Source organism: Ptychodera flava, chromosome 20, assembly GCF_041260155.1.
Source record: "Ptychodera flava strain L36383 chromosome 20, AS_Pfla_20210202, whole genome shotgun sequence".
Lineage (NCBI taxonomy): Eukaryota > Metazoa > Hemichordata > Enteropneusta > Ptychoderidae > Ptychodera > Ptychodera flava.
Window position 1 is genome coordinate 5,997,023 of NC_091947.1, and position 24,170 is coordinate 6,021,192.

A 24,170-nucleotide genomic window follows, 5' to 3' on the forward strand; every position below is an offset into this window, starting at 1 on the left:
GCTACATACAGTACTTATGTTCACATACAGTATATGTAAATATTTATACTGGTACATACATTGGACGTACAGTATAATTATGTACACGTATATGTATATACAGTATATTTACAGATATATATACTGGTACATACATTGGACGTACAGTATAATTATGTTCACATATATGTATATACAGTATCTGTACACATGTATGCATACATATCGATATATGTACATATCATGTATATATACATATAGGATACACATACATAGTATAATGATATGTACATATATCATACTATTTATATATGTGTATCCATATATGTATACATGTATACACACACATACAGGTATGTTTATCGATGCATAGTGTTATGTACTTCACATAAAATTTCGTACATGTCTCCTATGTATTATACACCAGAAGGAATCTGTCAGTATAAGTTATAGTTACAGAAAAAATGTACAATAAATAATCAACAAAGCAAATAATAGCATCAAAAAAAGATTTTAATAGGTAAATGGTAAAAATTTGCCAGGAAAGAAATGAGGAAAATGTACGGGTTCTTTAAGATGCGGAGAATGTACAGGAAGAATTGTTTATTTGACATGTATTCTCTTGGCTCAAGTGTAGCCATTCATTTCATTATGTCAGATAGTTACACTCTGTAGCTGTAGAGTGGGATTTTTCTATTTCAGACTGTATTCATTATTTTTTATCAATAATGACCCCCACACGTAATGCTGTTAAGATTCCTGCATTAAACGCTCCATTGGTTTGCAAGCCAGTGAATTTTAAGCAGAGCCAAGCAATTCAGTCACATATGAAATGCAACAGACGTAATGGCCAAGCTTTCATTTGCCCGGAAAATATAGATTCTTGTTGTCGTACGGTATTTGGCAGAACGTGCCTTGGTAAAAAATTGTTAAATTTGTTGTAATTTCTTCTCTGTAATTAGATGGATGTAATATAAAAACATTTTGATTGATGGATTTAATATAAAGACATTAATCCTCCAATAAAACAATAACCTTATGTTGTAGTATGATATGTGTAGGTGTTGGGGATGTTGCTCTATCATTATTTATGTCATCTGAATGACCCCTTGTCCCCAACTTCAACTCTAAGACGATTCAGGTGGTTTTGATAACAAAACAAAGTGAAGGAATGAATCTCCCGTGGTATCTTAGTAATTATATCAAATGACCAAAACCTAGAAAAGTTGCTGACCATCTTGTCAAGAAGCCGAACAATGAAATAAGAAAAGCAATTAGCACTCCTTTGGATCAATTTGATAAATATTTCCTAAGATCCCAGGACTTTGGCTTGTATGTTAATTTTAAGGTCAGTATTTATCAAATGAAACATCATACTCAGATCGGGCAACCCTCTGACATATTGTCCTCATGATTAATTGAAATTTTTGCGCATAATATGTCTCCTCAGAGCTCTCAAGGGGTGTCTGAGGAATGGGGTCTACTTCAATATTGATAACTCTGTATTTCTCTGAGGAATTAAACCTTGATTGCTCTCTATTATCTTCATTTGCACAGTGCATTGCTGTAGATAGAGTTTCATTTAAAAACCGTCTCAATTAGTTTCAAGTCAAAAATAATTTTTTTATATTTATAGAAGTTCTATTACTTTTAAATGGCTTTTTCAAGTCTCATACCGGCATTTTTTGAAAGATTAACATTCGCAGTGTTTATTACGGTACTCCTCTGATAAAATGCCAACAGCTGGCTATCAAACCTAAATAGCCCTTGGATGTGTGAATGTCAGATAGCAGGGAATTATGGGAAATAGCCAGACACTTAAATTACAAGGTAAACTGCAGTAGTGACGATTTTTCGTTATCTATTTTAGTATTTGTTGATGACATCATGTGTGTGTTCAGGCAATCGAAGAATATTGATGTTTTTTTCTGCTGTGAGTCAGAAATCTACAAGATATGGTGAAAATGATATCTGGTATCTCTGATTGCTAAGTGTTTGTGTATGCTTGTGTGTGTTTGTATGTGTTTGATATGGTCCTGATACTGCTGTCTGGTTACAGCTAACCATGATAAGATTGTGATGCTTTCATCAATAGCTTTGGAAATGTTTTTGCAGGATAAGTGGTGGCATCGACATGAATCCAATAGATTGAAAAAATATTGATATTCGCACCCCAAGGCACGGTGAAATTAGACGCTGTAAATTACAAAATCATGATGTACTCGTAAAATTTAATCTAGATATTGTGACTTCACATTTTAATATTCTGAGTTCTAAAATATGCATTAGTACTAAATATTTATGATGACATGTACTGGTTGCCATGCTAATGTGAAATAGAAGTCACCAGTTATGTGGAGTAGTCATACACCACGTTGGCACGATATATCACTAAAAATGTACAAATGTCAGTTATTGTTTTGTCATGTGTTCTGATATACAGGTGTATAATCTGCCATGTTGATTTTCACATGCAACACCAATGTCATTGCCAACCTCTGTTACATCTCTATCTAATCCTGATCATTCTCCACAGAAGAACTTTGTGATGAAAGCATTGTACAAATACTCAGTGAATGGAGATAATTTCAGTTTTATAAAAGATATTTCAATTGCTACCAGTAGGTGTTTCACAAGGTAAAGACAAGGATGAAATAATAAAAGTATTGATGATGATGATGATGATGATGATGATGATGGTGATGGTAATAGTGATGCTGATGATGATTATTATTATTAATGATTGCTTTGTGTTTCATTTCATAAGCCCTGAATCAATTTCATTTTATGTCCCAACGATAGTTTCTGTATGAAAACAAACCATCACAAGTGAACACATGGGACAAGTAAACATAATTTTCCAAAACAATCGTAGATCAAAGGTAAAGCAAAACTATCATCATCAAATGAAAACATTTTTGTGAAGAAAGGCGTGATAGTGACAGAAAATGTGCTCCCTTTTAATAAACTGTGTTAGAAGGACAGGTGTTGTATCACTCTGTGTGGGACAGAAATCCATTAATTGAAATGGGTTATTTACAAGTAGTTTCTGGTGAAATGTGCTCGTGTTTCCTATCGAGATTGAAAGTTGTCGGTCTAAACAATGCAATTATTTTAATAGTCGTTGACAACGCTTTTACCATCTATGATTAGTCATCCTCACTAAAGACAAAAACAAGAAGAAGAGAACATTATTCCAAACTGGTGCATCATTCTTATGCTAATATTCTTTTGTATATTTTTTTTGTCAACAGATCATGAACTTGATGATCTAGAAATGCAGGTGGTACGATACAAACCAGATGGCCTCGATGAGTTGGTCAGAAACACAAAATTTTCCAAAAAAGAATTACAATTGATGTACAGAGGTTTTAAACAGGTAAGAGTCCACAAATTACGAGGTCAAGGAATGATTTCTTGATACAATTCGAGATCTGTATCACTAGGGAAATGGACAGACTGTGACCGCCGAAATGCCATTGACCGTCACAATAGTACAGTTGTTTGCTGCCTTCACATCATCTTGACAAACAGTTGTGGAATAATCCACAGCTGTTATGCTGGAGTATCTATAATCCACATCTTGGGTCATTCATGATGTCAAACCCAGCTGTAAAAAATCCATAACATTTGCGTCAAACAATTTAATTTCTCCAACTGTAAGAATAGTAAGTAATGATTACGTGCAGAGGACAAGCCTTTCACGAAAATAAGCTTGGCTTTGATATGGCAAGTTCTTTTAATTCAATATAAACCTACAAACTCAGTCATCAACAATACAGTTCTGATTCGGTTTTTAGAAATGATACACCCCGTGGATTTATCATACAGTATACATATGCAATATGACCTAAATGATGTAGTGTAATGAACACAGAGACCTAAATTTATCTCTGAGAAAATTAGGTCATTCTTTTACTTGTGAATCAAGTTACATAAAGCTTAATTCTCTGATTCCAAGCAAACACAGCATGCATGTATATAGATGCACACTACTATTCATGAGGATAGTTGATGTACATACACATCAACCATCCCCACCGTACAGGCCTTTCCACCCCTATTGAATTATTTATTGGTCCTACCAATTTAATGGGGTTGGACTAAAGCTTAAATATACAGGTTAAACAGAAGAATGATTCTCCTCAGTTCAAACAAGTAACTCAAGATACATGTACCCTTGAAATGCATTTTATGTGAGTGCCCAGTAATAAATAAGGTGCTTTTATATTTAGATCAGCTGTTAAGTAGTGGAGTGGAAGGCTTGTTTAAAGCCATAGCATTAGAAAAGCAATTTCCCTATGGATAATATAATATATTCATTGATGAAATTTTGTAACCAATATCACTTTTTACATGCTACCTCTTAGGTTTTAAAAATATTCCTTTGAGACATTAAAAGCTTTTCCTATGATTCGCACATAGATTAATTTCTTCATTTTAATTCAATTTTAATAATTATACTGATAGTGACTTTTCATGTATTCATGATCATACAAGAAGTAAATTTGAAACTAATATTCAAAATGTTAACATCATATTGCCTATTAGAGCATGGAAGGTGATATGTAGGTAGATGTATGTATCATAAAATACACATTTATCACAGATATGTAACCATTGATTAGTTCAAAGTTTATGGCTTGAACCTTGACCCTTTTTATATAAATCATACATTTCAACCCATAGCTGACAGATTTGGATTTGCCAGTTCAATCAGTTTCGTTTAATTCTGTAATAAATCCAAATAGACCTCCCGAGATATTCAACGGATCAAATAAGGCACTCTGATCCAAGAGTTAACGACCCCATTATATCTCATAATTTATTTGATTAAAAACCTGTACTTGTGACAAGGACAAAGGAAAAAGTATCTTTGAAGTTCGTCCACAAAAAAAGATGTCATTCAGCTCTCCATGATAAGTTTTGTTACTATCAAAATAACTTCACAAATAAGCAGTGATTCTGATTGGCTGATTCACGTATAGAAAGTGTTGGGCATTTGCATATAATCATGTACCTCACTCATGGATCTGTCGTGATGATCAGAGGTCACAGTCTCCACTGTAGTGCAAAAGTAAAGTTTCTCCCGTGATAAAGCAAAATCTCCGATGAGCTTGGATGTTTGGATAAAATGAATGATTAAAGTCACTTCCGCGTAGACCTACCATGCTGGCATGTTGGGTTTATGTCTTTGAAAAGTTCACTCTGTCGGGATGTACCACAATGGGATGTGGGGAATAATTCTTGCCAGTGGCAGGTGTTCTCCATGGTTATTGAGTGGAAAAGAAGAAAGACTGCTCCAAAGGATTGTCATTCCTGCCATATATAGCTGCATTTGTGGAAAAGTGAATATCATTTGCATTTAGCCAGGCTACAGTTTAAGGATAATTCTGTGTACAGTATACATAAATAGACAGGTGTGGTGTATACATATACACATACTGTATGTATATGAAATTTTTTTTTCTGTGAACTGACCAGACTAGTTAAACTATACCAGTTTAACTACCTGTCACTTACCATACCATTTACAAGAGCTGCGTACTGTACGAAATTGTTCTTCATTTAAACCTGAAAATTTCTCACACATATTGTGTTGGTTTTGTACATCATAATCTAAAACGAAATTTGTCAGTCGTTTGATATTCTAACCAAATAAAATGATACAAGGGACATGAAATTGAGCTGCCTAAAATGTAAATACGAAAGAATATCAACAAAAATGATTTTTGTCATGTTAATAGGAGTGTGATTCCGATTGAAAAGAAATGTTTTATAATTGTTTTCTTGCTTCACAGATGATTTCATGAAATATAGTTGTTACAGGGCCAGGAGCTGTAACTTCTGTGACATGTTCACTATTTTTGTTTTGTACATGTATGTCAATTGCAAGTTTTTTCTGCTCCCCAAAGCAATTAAAACACCAACTATTTGTCAACACAGTGTCTATACATGTAAAATTATTTATTGTTTACATATGAATTTTAGCATTCTTCTATCAACAATAGCAGTCTACTACATTTGTACAGGCAGAAATGACTAGCCATATATACTGTGTATCTCAGATCAACATGCTTTTGCAAGTAGAACAAGGAACTGTAGTTGACACCAAAAACTGAGAAAAATCAACAAAAGTTACAGCTACTGGCCCTGAGACAGTTACAGTCCCTCCACTGAGTGAACCAAGCAGGGAAGTTCAGTCTTCACCCTTTTCCTGCCAAGTCCATATTTCACCATCAGGTCAAGATGCTTAAAATTAATGAAAGACAACATATTCAATATGGTGTATTTTAACATAATACTGTACATTTGAAGGCTGTTGAAAACATGAATACTGTAAACTTGATTTTTTGGACTAAAGATGCTATAACATACCAAGCCAAGTGGGTGAAAATACGTCATGTTTTGGCTCAATACCGCTTTTTACTGACTTGGCTGATGGGGAAGTGATACTGTCTGGCAGGAAAAAGGTTAAAGCTGTGTCAATATTTAATTTGTTGCTAATTCATGGTCAATAAAATCTTAAGGGCAATAAAAGTAAAGGAGCATATATCACAAAGCTGTTATCTCGAAAGTTATCGTCAGTTCCCAGGTGAGACAAACAAAATAGGCAAAGTGTTAGCTCTCTACAGCAACCTAATCAATCGAGAACAAAAATCAACTGGACCATAAATGCAGATAAAACCTTTCCGATGCAAAGTCTATAATATTAAATTGTTGTGAAGGTAGAACTCATGCTAAATTCAAAATTAAGCTCTCCAAATCTTGGGTTCTTGTGTGATTAGTGATTTTTATCCAATGTTTTGCGCTGGCTGCTCTTTTGTGACATTGAAGTAGCTTTTCATGTAACAAAGCATTTTGGCAGTAACTGGCACACACTCATGTTCCGGACTTCATGTCAGCAAATTGTAATGAGTCACAAATGTGAATCAGCTGAATATTCATTGATGTTATTGATGGAACAAGTGAAGCAAACATCATTTCTCAGAAGCATTTTATAATATCTGCTCAAATGTAGCACTGATCTATAATGCATTTATGGACAGGATGATGACGATTTCAGTTTCTTATGAATGAAAAAGCTATACATTAGCGTCTACATGCACATCATTCATCTTATGATATCAGAAATACAAAATGCTCATTTCAGGTGCATATTTTCAATGAAAATCCAGCACTGTGTTTCTTATATGTGTGATCTTAATATCATACAGATTCTTTAATACATGTAAAGTCTCAGTCAAACTTGACCTGTGGAAACACAGATTGTATGTAATTCAATTCCTGTTTTAGAGTATTTTGCACTACAACAAGAATTAAAAGTTATTTTTGTTCTCTTTTCTGTGATGATACATGTTTACGTGTTATATTATTTATATCATTCAAGGTCAAAAACAGTACCTCCCCATAAAACAATTATGGCCTGTTCTTGTAATATTTTTTTCTTGTTCGTTAGACGTTCCACTGTATAGTACATACATATACACAGTTTAATGGCAAAAGCGTTTCTGAAAATCAAGTTTTTGATTTTTCCCTAAACATATGCGAAAATTTGATGGTTGGTTGTGTGAACAAAGGAAATTGTAAGGTCATTTGAGTAATGGATTTGCATATTATTATATTTACATCAAATGCAACTTAAAGATTTCAAATTGATACAACTGTAGATCATCATGTCTGATACAAAATGCATCTCAGAGAATGATGCACATGACGCAGCCAACATAAGCACATTCACAAGTAATGAACCAATTTCCACCGTGGAACAGACTAAGGCACTGAACGCATGCAGGCTTATGATTGAAAGTTAAATCTCTTTGTTCGGCTTCATTAAGAGAATTGTGTGAAAGGAATAAACATTAGTGCACATTTCCAGCAGCTTTATTTAATCTGACAAAAAATATTCTCAATTTTTTTGTCATAATTAACGGCTGAAAATGATCAGAAGAAAAGGGAAATCCATTTTAATAATAGAGCAAGTGTAACCTTTGACCTCTGTAGCCTAGGTCACAGAACAACACATATCGGTACTTTGACCATCTGATACGCCTGTGTTCCATTAATGACTAGTGCATTTGTTTGAGGTACTTTGTCCTACATGTACCATATTGCACACACTCATTTCAGTTGATTTCACCATCTACAACTCCATTTAAAGGAAAGTCATGTTGCTTTTCCCAGTGCATTAATCCGAAGTTATCTAACTGATTATCTCGGTGTGGTCCTGGTGCTTCAGTTCTTGATTACATTTAGTATTGACCCCTGCATCTTTAGTCATCAGACGTAGCAACATCAAAACTGTGTAGGTATCCCACGTCTTGAAAACACCGGCGCACTCGTGGGATTGGAGTTTTAACCGACACAGGCAGATAAGAGTCGGTCACTTCATTCAACAGAAAACCGTCGAATGAAAAATACATTCCAGTGAATTGGCAGCTTGCCAGGTTCATGAAAACAGCAGCATGCTTTGAAATACATGAAGATGTGTGCATGGATCCTCAAACGCTTCCATCGTATTCACAATAAGTTACTTATTAAATTTTTACATGAATTTTGTTTTGTTTTTTTACTTAATGTGAGTGAGTAGTTGATCATGATAACAAGTATGAATTAGAAAATGTTGTCAGATGATTTCATACAAATAATACTGTACAATTATACCTTGGGACAGATATTCTGACCAAAAAAATTTCAATTTTTTGCTTATTTGCGACTCTTATTTTAACAGTTGTAGGCTGTAAGGTTTTTGTTCATGAAAATCAATTTCATTTCTTCCTATATGTCTGGCTCAATGGCTGGTGGCCTTTTTTATTTTTCTTTCAATATCACAGTAGTTAATTGCTAATTTTTGTCTCTAATGCCAATATAAAAATTTGCACACTATGGAACCTGTTTTTTATTCTTGAATTTAAAAAAGTACATTATTGCATAATGTTATGTTTCCAGAAGCAAAGTGTGCACACTGTTTAAAATTTTAATATGGTGTGTATTGCCATGAAAGAAAATGTGATGCTTTCTCCGTGTTGAGTGTGTTTCTTGGATTTGGTTATGATCATTGCCAGATTAATTGCTTCATTAATTACTAAAAAGTCTATTTACTTTTACTATTATGAAGAAAACATCAAATTAAGAGTAACGCTGACCAATAAAGCTCACAGATAGTGCAAATTAGAATGGACGTATTCATAGCTTCGGATCTGTTAAATACCTTCAAGTGATTTGTCTTTTAATTACCTGTGTCTATTGTTTGTCTTACAGGAGTGTCCGACAGGCATCGTAGATGAAGATACATTTAAAGACATATATGCCCAATTTTTCCCTCAGGGAGGTAAGTCTAATCATGTGCTGAAGTTGTAATGATATGCAGTTGCACTGTGACAAAGTGTTTAACATTTATGTGTCTTGTCATATAGGATACCCTCCTTATTTTACAAACTTTTAAGGATGGTTATTTCCACACACCATTAATGTATGCAAGACCAGTGTTTATTTTACATATTAAAACATAAGGGGAAATGGAAAAATAAACTAAAAATCTAGAAATATTCATAATCATGTTCAGTAGTCTTACAATTATCTGAAGATACTTACAAATCTAATCATGAGTTTCAACATGAAGCAAATATCTCTCCAAAATTTTGAATGAAATTGTGATATTTGTATGTTTGCCAAGTTGGAAACATGAATGTTTGTAACAGCTTCTACTTCTGTGCATTATTTCACATCCTTTTGACAATTGTTTTGATAATTTCTTTTAATTTGCTAGACTGTTTTTGCAATATCTGAAGGGATACCAAAACTGTAAAAAAGAAATTCTCAACAAAATCAACTATTATTAAAGTTCTGAATAATTCATCAGGTTCTAGCTATCACAAAATACATTAATTTAGAAATCTCTATTCTTTGATTTTTGAAATCTTTGTGAGACTGCATGTCATTGTCCATTTTTAATACTGATAATAAATTGTATTAGTTTTATTTATCCTTCCTCTAACCTTCATATCAGTGTCTAGTCCAAAATAAAGTATTGGACTTCATGCTATCAAAATTTTTGCAGACAACAGATATAAATCCTTGAAAATTTTGAAATTGGAGGCTTTCTACATAAATTATAGTTGAAATGTTACTCTGCCAGCTGTCACACAGTGTTGTGGTCTATGTCAAACGTTATTGTTCTATTTATATTTCTATTCATTTACCTTCGAATCAAAAAGAGACTTTATTACATTTAACATGTGTCTGAACAAATAATCCACCTTCTGAAAACAATGGAATTTAATCCAAAGTTTAGCTGGAGTATGTTTAGGGGTGAAGAGACACATGGCTAACTTTTGTCACATCAATATGGGCTGATATAGGGCTGTCCAGGGATGTTTAACTGTTCCTGCTGCTATTGCATGAATATTGGACTGTGTATTCTCAAACTTTGTAATTTATTTACAGTGGTTGGGGTACATATTGGATCATATCACAAACAAGTTGATGTGCATATATAAATACTCCATGGTAGATTATTACACGTGAAATACATCGCATCAAAATGGCTACTTTGCAGCTTTTATCGCATTGTAAGATTAATTGATGTGTTGCAAAAAAGATTGTTGGCTAAACCTCAATTTGGCTTTGTATTCTCAAACCTGTAATTGACTTCAAGTTAGTTGACGTACATATTAGATCACATCACAAACAACTTGATATGCATATTCGCATAACACATTGCATTTTAATTGTTACACAGAACAAAATGGCTGCCCTTCAGCCATATTTTATTGCATTGCAAGACAAAGTGATGTAAATAAGCATACCAAGTTCTTCTAAGTGATGGTTTTGAACCTTTGAAATAAAATAACCACCCTGCAGTTACATTGATGTACCGGTATAAAAATAAGTATGATATACTGGACATGCATCACAGCTGGTATATACATCACGTTCTTCTTTATGTTCAGTAGAAATAATCACCAATGGATTTACCATAGGCTCAAATGTCAAAAACAATTCAAATTCAGCCTTAAAAACTTCATGGTGATTAACATAGGCACTCACTCTTACCAGTTCTGAGCCATTCCCAAAGTTCATCTGGGTAACAGTATTTCAAACCAGTTAGCATTTCTTCCCCGCTAATTTCATACCAGCTTATAGCTACCATCTTAGTATTTGGTGAGCAGGTGCACCCAGGGGTGAAGATGCGAATTTATTCAATGAACATGTCAGTGTCAAAAATATGCAAATAAGGTAAAAAAAAGGAAAATCCTGCAAATTCCTAAAACTCTGTAACCATGGGCCAGATTTGGTTGAAACTTTGCATTCAGGTTCTTTATGGTGTCTTTGGTTAGATTTGTTCAAGTTGTCGTGAAATTATGATATTTGTATTTTGGGGGCAATTTTTTCCTGTTTTTGGTCAAAAAATCTTCTCTTAAAGCACTCATCTCATTGCCTTGAAACTTGGTATGCATGATCCTTAGGTTGCCCTCTGTCAGATTTGTTCAAATATGTGGTGAAATTTTCAAGTTTGTATTTTTGAGGAAATTTTGTCCATTTTTGGTAAAAAAATCATTTTCTCTGAAATCACTCATCCGATTGCTTTGAAAGTTGGTATGCATGTTCCCAGGGGTAAACTTATTTAAGTATACTCACTCTGGCCTGCCACATCGAACCAAGTGTGAGCCAAGTGTCATTTACGCTATGTTTGAAAACTGCACACCAGCTGTCAGACAACACAACAGCATTCTTATTCATAGTTTTGCTTCTGCAAAGCTTGTACATTACTAAGATTAACTGCAAACAAGGTGATGTTGTACAGTCCAGGCACTTCATCAAATGGACAGTGTCATCTACTTTGCCCAGCTGACATATGTCTGTGATGCGTATCAAAACAGATAACTGTCCTGCATTAAGGTAGCATGTGCCTCGAAAATGAAAGATTTAAAACTTTTGTTCAAACTTTCCATTCTCGTACCAAATCAAGAATAAAAATCAGGGGTCATCATGCAAAGTTTGGTAGTAGAGAAACAAAATACGTAACATCTACCAATATTTGAAATTCAAAATAGCTTCCATCCCTGTATTGACTGTATATTGGGAAAATAAAATTTTCAATTTTGGAAAGTACTACAAAAAGGGCCCATGGCTTTTGAAATGAGCCCCCACAAGAGATAGATCAGAAAAGAATTGTACAAATTTGAGTCTGAATATCTGTCCCTGAGGTGCATTCTACTGTAAGGTGAATTCCCTCAAAAGTCTGCATATTTTCAAAACATCACTTCATTTCAAATGATGTTAGACATTTCATTTACATTGTCAGGGAAAAAGTATTGAATACCGCCATATTATACCACTTTAACAAAAGAGAAAGAACAGACATCTACATTATTACAAAAGTGTATGCAGTGCAGGCCATCTGCAACCAGTGTTGAAAAGCATTTGAATTTTATCATTTTAAACAGGGTCCGGTACCATCTTTTAGATTGATGACACATTGCAACCATACAGGAATAGTTACATAGTGTTAGACCTTGCAGTTTTGCAAATGAAATTAGAGTGAATATGGTACTTTTACAGTTAGACAAGAATTAAAATGAAAGATTGCAGACAACAGCTGCCGGAATGACTTTACTATTAAAATTGTAGGTTTCATCAGTGAGGGACAATAACCATAGAAATGGACAGCATGTATGTTCAACACTTGAAACAGAATTTCTCCTTTGTTTTCCTATTCCATTCTCAGCAATTGCATTAATATATTATCTCTGAGTTCCCTAGGAATTGTCCAACGTATATTTGTAGCAACTGTCCTGAATTTGGTTATAGTACTTGTCCAAAATTTCTTTATTGTTCTCACAGCGAATGATATAATTCTAGGTGTCTGTCTCACAGGAATCGTTGCTATACCGATAGATGGCTTTGTTAGGCGGCATGTTCTAATCTTAGATGTGAAGCTTTCATGTTGATTCATGAAAAGCTTGATATCATAATTGACGGTGTGAGAGCAGTTGTATTTTTGATCTTATAAAATGTCACAAGAGACATACTAGCCACTGGTTTTGATATTTTTCATGTTTTTTATGCTAGCCATGTGGCATACGGTATGCCCTTCTGCCATTCTTTATCAACTATTTGACTTCAATGCAGTTATGCACCGTAAAACCCCTTATCAATCACATTTTCTTCCTGTTGTGTTTTCAGAAAAAGAGGGAGACAGGAAAAAAGCTGACTTGGAGAAAGTCAAGCTACAGAGATATTTTTCATTTGTAGAGACCCATAAATCAAATATGTGTGGAGGAAATATAATAACACACTAGTGAATTATGTCATTGTGAGACAACCACGGCTAATACTTTAAATTTCTTTTCACCATCCCAAGTCGATAGTAAGTACTTTTTCATCCAGCACTGAGCTACTTTCTTATGAATGCAGAATGTCAGGAATTTTAAATAGATACCGAGCTCACTGGACCCATACTTATAATGGGTCAAACATCCTATAATGTACCTGCCTCAATTATTTTCAAAAAATTCGAAATTGCATGTTCTTCATTGTTAAAGATCAGGTGAGGTAAAAAAATGTGGATCACTAAGAGTAATTACATCAGGCTGCTTTTAAAGTCACAAAGTTCTTTAAGTTTGTGCTTCATCTCGTGATATTCTTTATTCCAAGGACCTAGAACTGCCCATAAAAATAAAATTACCATCAGGGGATAACTTGCATATGTTTTTAAGCCATGCAGTTCGCACACAATAATTACAATGCTAAATTGTCAGTCACTTTAACAGATTTGCTTTTTTCTAGTAAACCAACAAAAAAAACATAGAGTCAGATAATGCCATGATGAATAATCAAGATTTGTATGTAAATTTTTAATTAATATTCAAAATCAACATTCAAAAGATGCTATTGCTTTAACCCTTTCAGTACTTTTATTTTCCCCACCAAAATTTTACTGCAACATTTTACCAGTTTTAAAGAATTTTTCTGTCATTTTTTTGATAATTTTGGACCAAATGGACATCAAATTTCATTGGCTTCAGTTTTTCATCAAAATTTTGGCAAACATCTGAAAAAAATTTGATTCGGTATATTTTATAAAGGTGACAAAAAATTGACTTTGGCGCTCAAAGAGTTAAAACCCATGCCAAAGCACAGTGTCAGAAAATGCCATTATGAATAATCTAGACGTATTTAAATTCCTAATTAATATTCAAAATTAACATTTAAAATATGCTATGCCTTCTGAAAGAGGCGGGGTTGTATGATTATAACCCTGTTCATCCCTACAAATTTCATTAACCATGTTGTCACCTGGTTGACCTATGCCCAACAGATCACTTGGGAGTTGAGAATGAAGATTTTGCCTGACCTGTCTCTGGCTGCAAAACAAATTGCCTGAATCAGATGTCTAATAGAAAGCAATGGTGTCTCATGATGACCGTACACTCATTCCAAGCCATCAATACACATTCACTCAAGCACTATAGCCTGTGTATACGTAAATGAAGAGTTACCCTTAACCCTTATATACGGTACAATTGCAGAATCTCCCATGAATGTTAGACTGAGTGTAATTTGGATTTGTGTATCTTGGTTTTCAAGTGTATTAGAAAGCTATGAAATCCAGTGGATATTTTGTTTCCATGAACACAATCATTGTTGTGTGAAAAGAAGTCTCATTATAAAGGGACTGTAACTGTATAAACTTTTTGATGATTTTTTACCATTTTGTTTTTAATTAATGTCAAGTATTGTTTTGTTCTACTCCAAAAAGCATGTTGAGATACAAAGTATTCAACTTATCAACTCAGCACATGTGTAGACTGCATTTTTATTGTTGACAAGTGATTTCTGGTCAGGACTGCAATTCAAATATAAACAATATCGGTGCATTTTACATAGAATCTGTTTTGATAAGCAAAATAGTTACAGGTTTTAACATGCTTTGAAGAATAGAACAAGAAGTTGCAATGGACATGTACAAAACAAAAATTGTGAAATTATTATCAGAAGTTACAGCTACCGGCCCTCAAAATATGAATCGCAATAGCATGCTACACAGATAGACAGCCAACTCAATCTGTTTTCATAAATTTTTAAAATTCCCCCAAAAGTGAAGTTGCCATGGCAATAACTTTGGAAAAAAAATTGCAAACATCCATGTCAGCTGCAATATACAAGATAAACCCAATAACTCATGATTGTATAAATCAATTGACTTGCAATGGAGTCCTTGAGAACAATTACATCCAGGTACAAGGGAGAGAGAAAAAACCGATGGTTTGATTGATTTTATCAATCAAAACAGAACAGTTCCATTTGTCTTGTGTGTGCAATCTACCACACTGTGCTTGCCCTGCACTCTGCTATCAGTCAGTCACAATCAGTTGTCTCCAGAATAAATTTCACAAACTATCCATAGGTACAGGTTGATCAGATTTAATGATGGTTCATAGCAACAAGATTTTGTTTTGAATAGGATCCACTTACAATTTTAGTTTACATCTCAAGGTAGTCCTTCTTTGCTCTCATTCTGTGACTCTGTGACACATCTGTATGTTTGATTCATGTTCTAACCAATGCATCATTTGATCTACACATCGCTCAAGGTGCTCATCAATTATGATGAAAAAAAAGATTACAAGTTTGAAAAAAAAAACATTTTCATGCCAGAGATGATGGACATTCAGCCATTTTGTAGGTAATACGGTATGTCCTTTAATGTGTTGTATGACGATTAAGCTCAAATGCTTGCATTCTCAGGAAACATTTGCTGATTTAATTTCTGTACCCTGGCTAGGTTGCCCTTCTGGGAACCCAGTACTTAAACTGCTACACCACCTTGCACCTTCAGTACAACCATGAATGTGAAAAAAAGATCTACTAGTTCTCAACAGTATTGGTGAACCAGTAGGTGGCACCAGGAGTTTTGTTTTATGTTGAATGTGTTTCAACTAACCAAAGTGTAATTATTGCTTTATTTCAGATGCCAGTCAGTACGCCCATTACGTGTTCAACACATTTGACACAGACCACAATGGTACAATAAGCTTTGAGGTGAGCTATGTGGATATTAGCAACTACTTTCTTTTCAAGAGTGATGAATTGTGGGTAACGCACCTTTTCCACTTAGTATTGTCAACATCCATTTACCGAATGTACGATTCATCTGTCTGACACGAACAGCTGAACATTTCTTTGGAGATTAGGAAGCCCACAGTTGTACATGTTTTATGAAAATGGTTGTTAGACTACCGCACGTTATTCCACAAAGCCTGTTCAGCGGGAAATAATTACTGAATCTTTTCAAAAGATTTGCACATTTCCCGGTGAAATTTTTGTGATGAAAAGCCTATTTGTGAAGTTTGAAAAGATAAAAAAAAAGTGCTTCAAGTAGCTCTTTTATCAGCATATGGTAGATTTTATTACTGCTGAATAATTTTCCAACAGACAATCAAATCAATGTAGAAGGATATTTTCAGGAAAATGTGAACTGCAGACTCTTTATGAGAGGAAAACATTCCAAAAGAGTAAAAGAATAATTGTGGATAGTCAGTTTTTATCAAAAAGTGACATCTTTAAACATTCAATTACAATCAATTCATGCAAGACAAGGAAAGAGATGAGACTTGAACGTACTTCACAATCTCTGTGGAACTTTGTTCGTCTCTTAGATTTTCTTAATTGGTAAAGGCTTTTGAAACAACTGTGAGGTCGAAGTAATGACCAATTTGAAAAGAATGGTGTGTGGAGATTAAGGGAATAAGTCATTTATGCGGTTGAATAGTAGAGAATTTTACTTTAGTTGATGTCAATGAAATTCATAATCACTTTACAAACTTTAATGAATATAATCAACAGACGTACATGTACGTCATATTGTGCCCACGTACCAATTTTATCCTTGCAAACAGTCATTTCACCCAGAAGCCACTGAGAGTCAGTGTGACAGTACGGTGAGATGAAAATTGCCCTGATGCTGAGACTGTAGATGACAGGTCAGAAATCCTGTCCTGGCAACCATAAGGTTGTTTGTGTCAAAAAACATCTACAATTAGGGTTGAATACAGCTTAGGGATAGATATTTGGACTCTCAAATCATTGTAACAATACTTTTCTGGTCTACTACTGGTGAGGCTCATTTTAAAACTCTTGGAGAAAAAAGTGTACACTGTCTTAGTTTTTAGTAAAGCAAATTAAATCATTTGTCCCTGTTGAATTACTAGTAACACAGGTATGGTGGCCATTTTGAATTTCAAGTATTGGTAAATGTTTGATAATTTGGTTTTCTAGTACCAAAATTTGCATAGTGACACCCCACCCCCCCCCCCCATTTATATTTTCGATCTGGTAAGAAAATGGTTACAAGTTTCATTGAGGAAAGCTAGAGCATAAATTTAAGCCTTTCACTTTCAAGGCACTTAAAGGTGCAGTTGTATGATTGGTTTGGCTTGGTTATTTTCATTCCAAGTGAAGCCATAGTACTTGTTGAAATCAACGAGACCAAATAGTGAAGTAATTCATTTGCATTGAAAATGTATATGAAAACAATTATCCAGACATTTCACCCAAATATCAGCCTTCATAAAAATGCGATGTTTCTATTCAACATTTCACGACATGTGTATAAATATGGCTGCATGAATTGTGCATTTAGCCCATCCTCAAGTCATGACCTTTGCCCTCTCTAGCTGTTTGTTCCCAAGTTTCGTTTTCTCTTAAAATGTCATTGTGGAGACTTTTACTTTAAAAGGTGATAGATGACATATCAATAATAAAAGCTCCATTGTTTTTATCTTTTGATGTATTTTCTAATGATTTTTATGGTGTTAAAGAAACAGCCTCTTGTTCTACTCCCAAAATTATTATGATTGCGTAGCGATGGACTCGAAAATACACTCTGTGAATTTGTAGTGGCAAATATTATTGTTGATAACTTAATTTTAGTCCACATAATAATTTATATCAACAATAGCATCACACATTTATACTTTTACTTCATCAAAAACTTTTGGAAGCAGAATAACATGATGTACTTTAATTTTTGAAGATGAATACGAAAAATATTATCGATAAAATGTTACAGCTGTTGTAGCTTTAACATTATTAGAATCATTAGTATTAAAATCAACACAATATATGTTTTTACTTGTTCTGCTTTTATGCTAATTCCTCTCTGACCAGAAAAAATTACATTCATAGCTTTGAGGATTATTACCCAGAATTCCAAAGTAAAATGTACATTCTAATCAAGAATGCAGCATGCAATCACATGAAATATTTGTTCAGAAAGTATTTGAATATTATCTAAAGTAATTTATTAATTACTTAATTTCTCATTTCCTCCACAAGAAAAAAAAATCCATAATTGTTGGTCATAAATATGTAGTGATATGTAGTGATGCCATATTTTTATAAAGATAGAACAAAACTCTATATATGAAATTATTTTTAGTGGTTGGGGCAAATTTTTAGAATGATCAGTCCATAGTTTTCCATATGGTAGTAGTTGTCTTAGAGTTTAATTCACTATGAATAAATAAAAATTCGCCACTATGGATGATGGTGGATTATAATATTGCAGGGCATGGCTTTGCACAGTACCAGGTATTCTTTCACATTTCACATCTGTATCTAGTACTGCAAATTATTGATGTACAGACAAACAGACGTAAACCCATAGCATCTTGTGACCCCTGAGCACTTCTGCATGTTGTAACATGTATGACCATGTTGTGTTAGCGCTCACAACAAATAATTTTTTCAAAATAGAGGAAAATTGAAAATTTGATGTCATTGCATTTATTTTAAATGGGATCAGTGTCTATCAGCTTTTAACTTAATTTCTTTCCCTTTTTTCTTTCCTTTTGTATTGAAAAGTACCTGCTGATCAAACTAAATGTCACTGTGAATGAATTCCTTGCAATTCCTTCAATATTCATACCCTTTTCAAAATTATATTCCAGGAATTTGTACTTGGTCTTTCTGTCCTTTCAAGAGGTACACTTAATGAGAAATTGAATTGGGCGTTTAATCTTTATGATGTCAACAGGGATGGTTTAATTACAAGGGAGGTAAGAGAAGAAATATTAAGTGTCTTCTTGTCACACACCGCTGTGGTTGATTTTTACATTCTCCCCAGACATTGCTCCGACAAATGCACTAATCAGACAAAGGGCTTGATCACCATCTATGAATACAGCTGTGGATCTGCTGGTGACAAAACAGACACAAGTGAGCTAGCCTCAAAGTTTACTGTGAAAAAATACCTATTATCCTCATAGAAATTTTAAGCCAAGAGAATAGAACCATGTGTACTGTACAGCTCTCATTTCAAAATGCTTGACTGTCTCTGTACACTGGTATATTCCAACAGTTTTTGAAAAGTTGCGCAATTATTATAATGTATCATTTTGAGCTGAATACAGTGGGAGAACTTTCTTCAGAAAATTTATGGTGACAGACAGTCTCACAGGTCAGCTTTTGTACGATAACTGATCAAAACCATATGCATTTTATTTTGCTGGTTATTGACACTGTGAGTTATTTTCATCACCAATCAATCATTAAAAAAGGATCAGAAGTAGTCTCTATGTTTTCTTCCATTCAGCATTGATCGTTACACATCAACAAATTGAGGCTGTCCTTGACATTTGCATCTTTCCATTGACCCTCTCTACACGAATTCTGTTTCCAGGTTATCATCTTATCTGCCCATTTGTAATATTACCGTTTCAAGATCGTTTCATCAACAGAATGCAGTTTAATACATATTCACTTGCTAATCAACATACTGTCACAAGCAAGGACAGCGATTGGTTTGGTCAAGGTTGAAATTTCCCTGGCAGGTTATATGACAAAAAGTATTTTATCCCAGTGTAAAGAATCAGCGATCTTGATATTATATAGTTACCTAAATGATATATATATATATATATATATATAATATATATATATATATATATATATATATATATATATATATATATATATATATATATATATATATATATAAATAAACACACACACGCGCACACACTTGTTTTTAAGCAAATGAAAACAATCTGATAGGGATGTTTATGCCATTAAAACTGAGAGAGGGAGAGAGTATGTGTGTTGATTCTCTCAGTCATTGACAAAATATATGCCTCTGTGTTTCCTATATAAAGTTTTAATGTTGTGTGGTATTTTTTCATTCATAGGAAATGTTTTTAATTATACAAGCAATATACGAAATGATGGGGAGATACTCAGAGCCTACATTTGAAGGAGTCTCACCAAAAGAGCACGCAGAGAAGATTTTTCAAGTAAGTAATTAACTGGACTGATATGGACATCCCAAAGCAGGTTGTATAATTGCTGTAAAATCATTAATTATTCAATTTTATTTGATTTACGTCCTGTATGATAGATGAATTCACTTAATTGAAACCAAGTGAAAATGTCAAGGAACCGTCAGGTCTGTTTGCTCTGTGAACAAACTGATGAATATAAATCCCAGTGAATCTATCACGTGTCAAAATAGTTAAAAATTATATCCCTTTGAGAATTGATGCTTTTATCTGACGTTTGAAATCTGACTCAGGAAATGAACATTTCCACCCAACAACAGCTTGAATACGATTAAATCACTACCGGTAACAATATCCACCAAGAAATTACCCCAAGACAGTTTTTCCTCCATTCAGAGGTTGTAGCCAAGCCTTTGGCACCAAATTTAAACTAAAAAGGTAATTTTTTAGATATAGAAAAAAGAATATCGAGAGACTATTAATCAGGATTTATTCACTACACCATGGTTTAGCCCAACTTTAACCAAATGTTATCAATGATGGACTGTGAACCTGTTTACAGAGAATTGGGGAGAGCAGATTAAAGAGAAAAGTAGCATCTAAACATTTAGATAGGAACAACTGAATTGTGCTGATAGAGAAGTATATATTTAATGTCGGATGCGCCTCGAAAGTGAAAGACTTACACTTTCCCTCAAACGTTCCTAAATGAAACTTTTTACCATTCACTGACCAAAATTCAACAATAAAAACCGGGTCACGTTGCAAAGTTTGGAACTAGCAAAATTAATTACCCAACACATTGTAATTCAAAATGAATGCCATCCCTGTGTTAACTCTATGGGGGAAAATTTAATTTTGGATTTTTGAAAAACTAAGATCATGAGGTAGATCAGAATAGAATTGTAGAAATTTGAGAGTCCGAATATTTGTACCCGAAGTGCATTCTACCTTAAACCAAACATTGTGTTGGGAAATTTCTCTTCTCTCTATGAAATTCAATCGAAATTTTGTGAAGTAAAGACTTGCTACCTGATTGGATGACAGAAATGACCTTCGCAATTCAAAATTGCGGTATGTCATCACGGCAAAGCAGGAATTGATTTGTTCAATCACCGATACACTTCTCCCTTGATGGCATTTCTGACAGGAAATTTGAAACGGCATCACATTGTGAATGCCATCACATTTCAATATTCAATTCCAGCTTTTGTTTGTGCAAAGTAATGGCCATCTTTGATGGCAAATTTTGATAATTGCGTAAAGTACACTTCATGTTATGGTTGTTAACGTTCAGTGTTGATGTCAGCGGATTGGATTATACAATGAGAGATTTTTCCACCCGGAGAAAAACAATACAGGAAAAAGATCACACTGCATGTTTCTGATCTCAAAATTGAGCTTATTTTTGATAGTTACTGAAATCTGAATTAATTTTACCGTCAAGACATATAATTGCAGTATTGTTTTCTTCCTGTGTTTCTGTTCATGCAGTCATGAGCTTGTGTTTCAAGCATCCACCACGACACTGTGACACACTTTTAGAAAATTGTACATTTCAATGCAGAAAACATCATATTTTGCCAAACAGTACACACTGATTTCACATTTCTATCACAGTGTTCTTCTATGGCAAATTTTAAGCCCTAATAACAGAAAAAGTCTCTTCAGATTAACCCGTAATGACAAAAAATTCTCATACGGTCATTGTTGTCACGGTGATCCCAGTGCTTACTATTTCAGAGTGCGATTATCATTGTGTTGTTTCCATGGAAATGCCATTCTTGTAGATTCAAGGGATTGATGGTGCTTTTAGAGTGCCTATTGCGACCCTAGTTTTGTTGAAAACATCCTCAGCAAATCCTTCAAATGAAGAGTCCAAGATCTGTAATTTATTGGACAACCCTCTCTAACTTTTCCTGCTGTGCAAATATATTTTGTAATTGAATATTGATCAAAGCTCTCAAAAGCTCTATTGAAAATGAAATGCAAATATTTCATAGACTTGCCTGTACTCACTGCAACTCAAATGCTTTAAAAATATGTAGACTTAAATATGTAGGTTTAAATATCATTTGACAATGTACCCTAGATCACTGAACCATATCTAGTGTGACTTTCTTCAGTGTATTCAAATGTCACGAAATAACTTGAACCTTTCCTTTGAAAATGTTTGACAATTAATTGATATTATTACGGTAAAAATTAATTGTCCTTTTCGTAATGATGACAACAGTATGTCAAGTATTTCAGGGTTGTTTTTTATTCTGACTTTGCAGACAGATTTTTACAGTAGTTTGACTATTTCCATAGCTCATGGTTTTGTAAATAACGGAAAAAAGTCTAAAATATAAGTAGTATTATATTGGTGTACTAGTATATCTATAGCAATGAAGGTACAATTCCAGTGCTATTGTGCAGTCTCTCTGAACTTCCATTATTTCCAAACAGCAAATCAGATAGAGAATAGCCCTAGTTTCAGACTCCTTAAGTTGCTGTAAATAATGACCATCTACTGATCAGATACAACCTTCCGAGCTGCTAACACATTGCAATTCTAATGATCTGATTTTCAATGTATGTTGAGGGCGCTGTTTATCCCATCACATGTACCCATAAAGGAGAGGTTATATGGCAAGAAAATTTGAGTGGTGTAATTTAATTCTACTTGAATGTTGTGCACGGCCCAAAGGCATACTCTGTATAGCATCAATGTTTTGATTTTAAATCACTCAAAGTATTGGACACAGATACAACGTAATATCTGCTGTATTGACAAGTGAATGCGCTGTGTTTCCTATGTGGTTCCAGGAATTTAATACCACACTTATTATGTGGATAAAAAGAGATCTCGAAGTAAAACATATCGACAACAAATTATCCAAAATAGACAGCCACTTCTGCCTATGTAATATCAAGCCCAGAAACTCAGAAGGTTTTGATAAACTTCACAAACCATTAATAATTTAGTTCCATTCAGTGAAACATTCTGAAATTGCACACAGTGTTCAAACACTTTATAGAGTAACTAGACGAGTACATAGCAAAACATTTGTGAAAGTTAATCAAATTTGACGCTTAAATAACTCACTTGTGGACCATACAACAGTGTTTCACAATAAATAAATGTAATATTTAGGTCATATTGACAGCAGACCTTAATGCACATTGAATTTATTTCTTTTCAGAATAAAAAAGAAAGTATCAGTTATATGAAATAGGATATATCATAAAACTGAATCATAGTGTGGCAGCTACAATGTTAAGCATCAAACTAAAAATATAATAATGGACAACATCATTTCTTCCATCTATAAAATTATTCAGCTGAAAATTTAATAACTTTAATGGTCTTTGCCAATCCACCTATGTTGTTTATACTGTACATGGCTTGACTTCAGTGTTACTGAAAACCTGCCTTCCAATTTTGACAGACGTACCTTCCCTAAAATGAAATGCAGCTGCTTGCAAATTACATCACTGTTCTCTCATTAATATGCAAAAGTAAATATTTGTCCATCTGCTAATATGGATTGCACTTTTGGGAAATTATGCATGCATTAATGCAACTCTGTAGGTGACTGCTACCATGTTGTAATTAATGCTGAAGGTATAGTTACGGCTAGGACTACAAGCTGCAATGACAGCCATGCATGCAACACTGACAAAACTTGTCTGAATTCCCTGCGGCAGTGTCTGATTTCACAAGCAGGCTGCTATATTTAGTAACAACTAACAAACTTGCAACCATAAACAGCCCCATTGCAATTTGTGTTGATTATCCGATGGCTTGTTTAACCGACAGAAAATGGACCTGAACAGAGATGGTGTGATAACGATGGAAGAGTTCATGGATTCCTGTAAAATGGTATGTTCATCTTTATTCCGTTACTGTGTATAACCTTACAG

The 24,170-nt window shown here is 34.0% G+C and overlaps 1 protein-coding gene across 4 annotated transcripts in view; it reads left to right on the forward strand.

Moving 5' to 3' along the window:
* Positions 1-24,170, forward strand: part of LOC139119837 (calsenilin-like) — a 127,587-nt gene that overhangs the window by 97,177 nt on the left and 6,240 nt on the right. For all 4 annotated transcript variants that reach the window (XM_070683755.1, XM_070683756.1, XM_070683754.1 and 1 more), the window contains 6 exons: positions 3,234-3,358; positions 9,241-9,310; positions 15,956-16,026; positions 18,936-19,043; positions 20,172-20,276; positions 24,067-24,129. In XM_070683755.1, the coding sequence (XP_070539856.1) occupies positions 3,234-3,358; positions 9,241-9,310; positions 15,956-16,026; positions 18,936-19,043; positions 20,172-20,276; positions 24,067-24,129 (542 nt within the window). The remainder of the gene's footprint in view (positions 1-3,233; positions 3,359-9,240; positions 9,311-15,955; positions 16,027-18,935; positions 19,044-20,171; positions 20,277-24,066; positions 24,130-24,170) is intronic.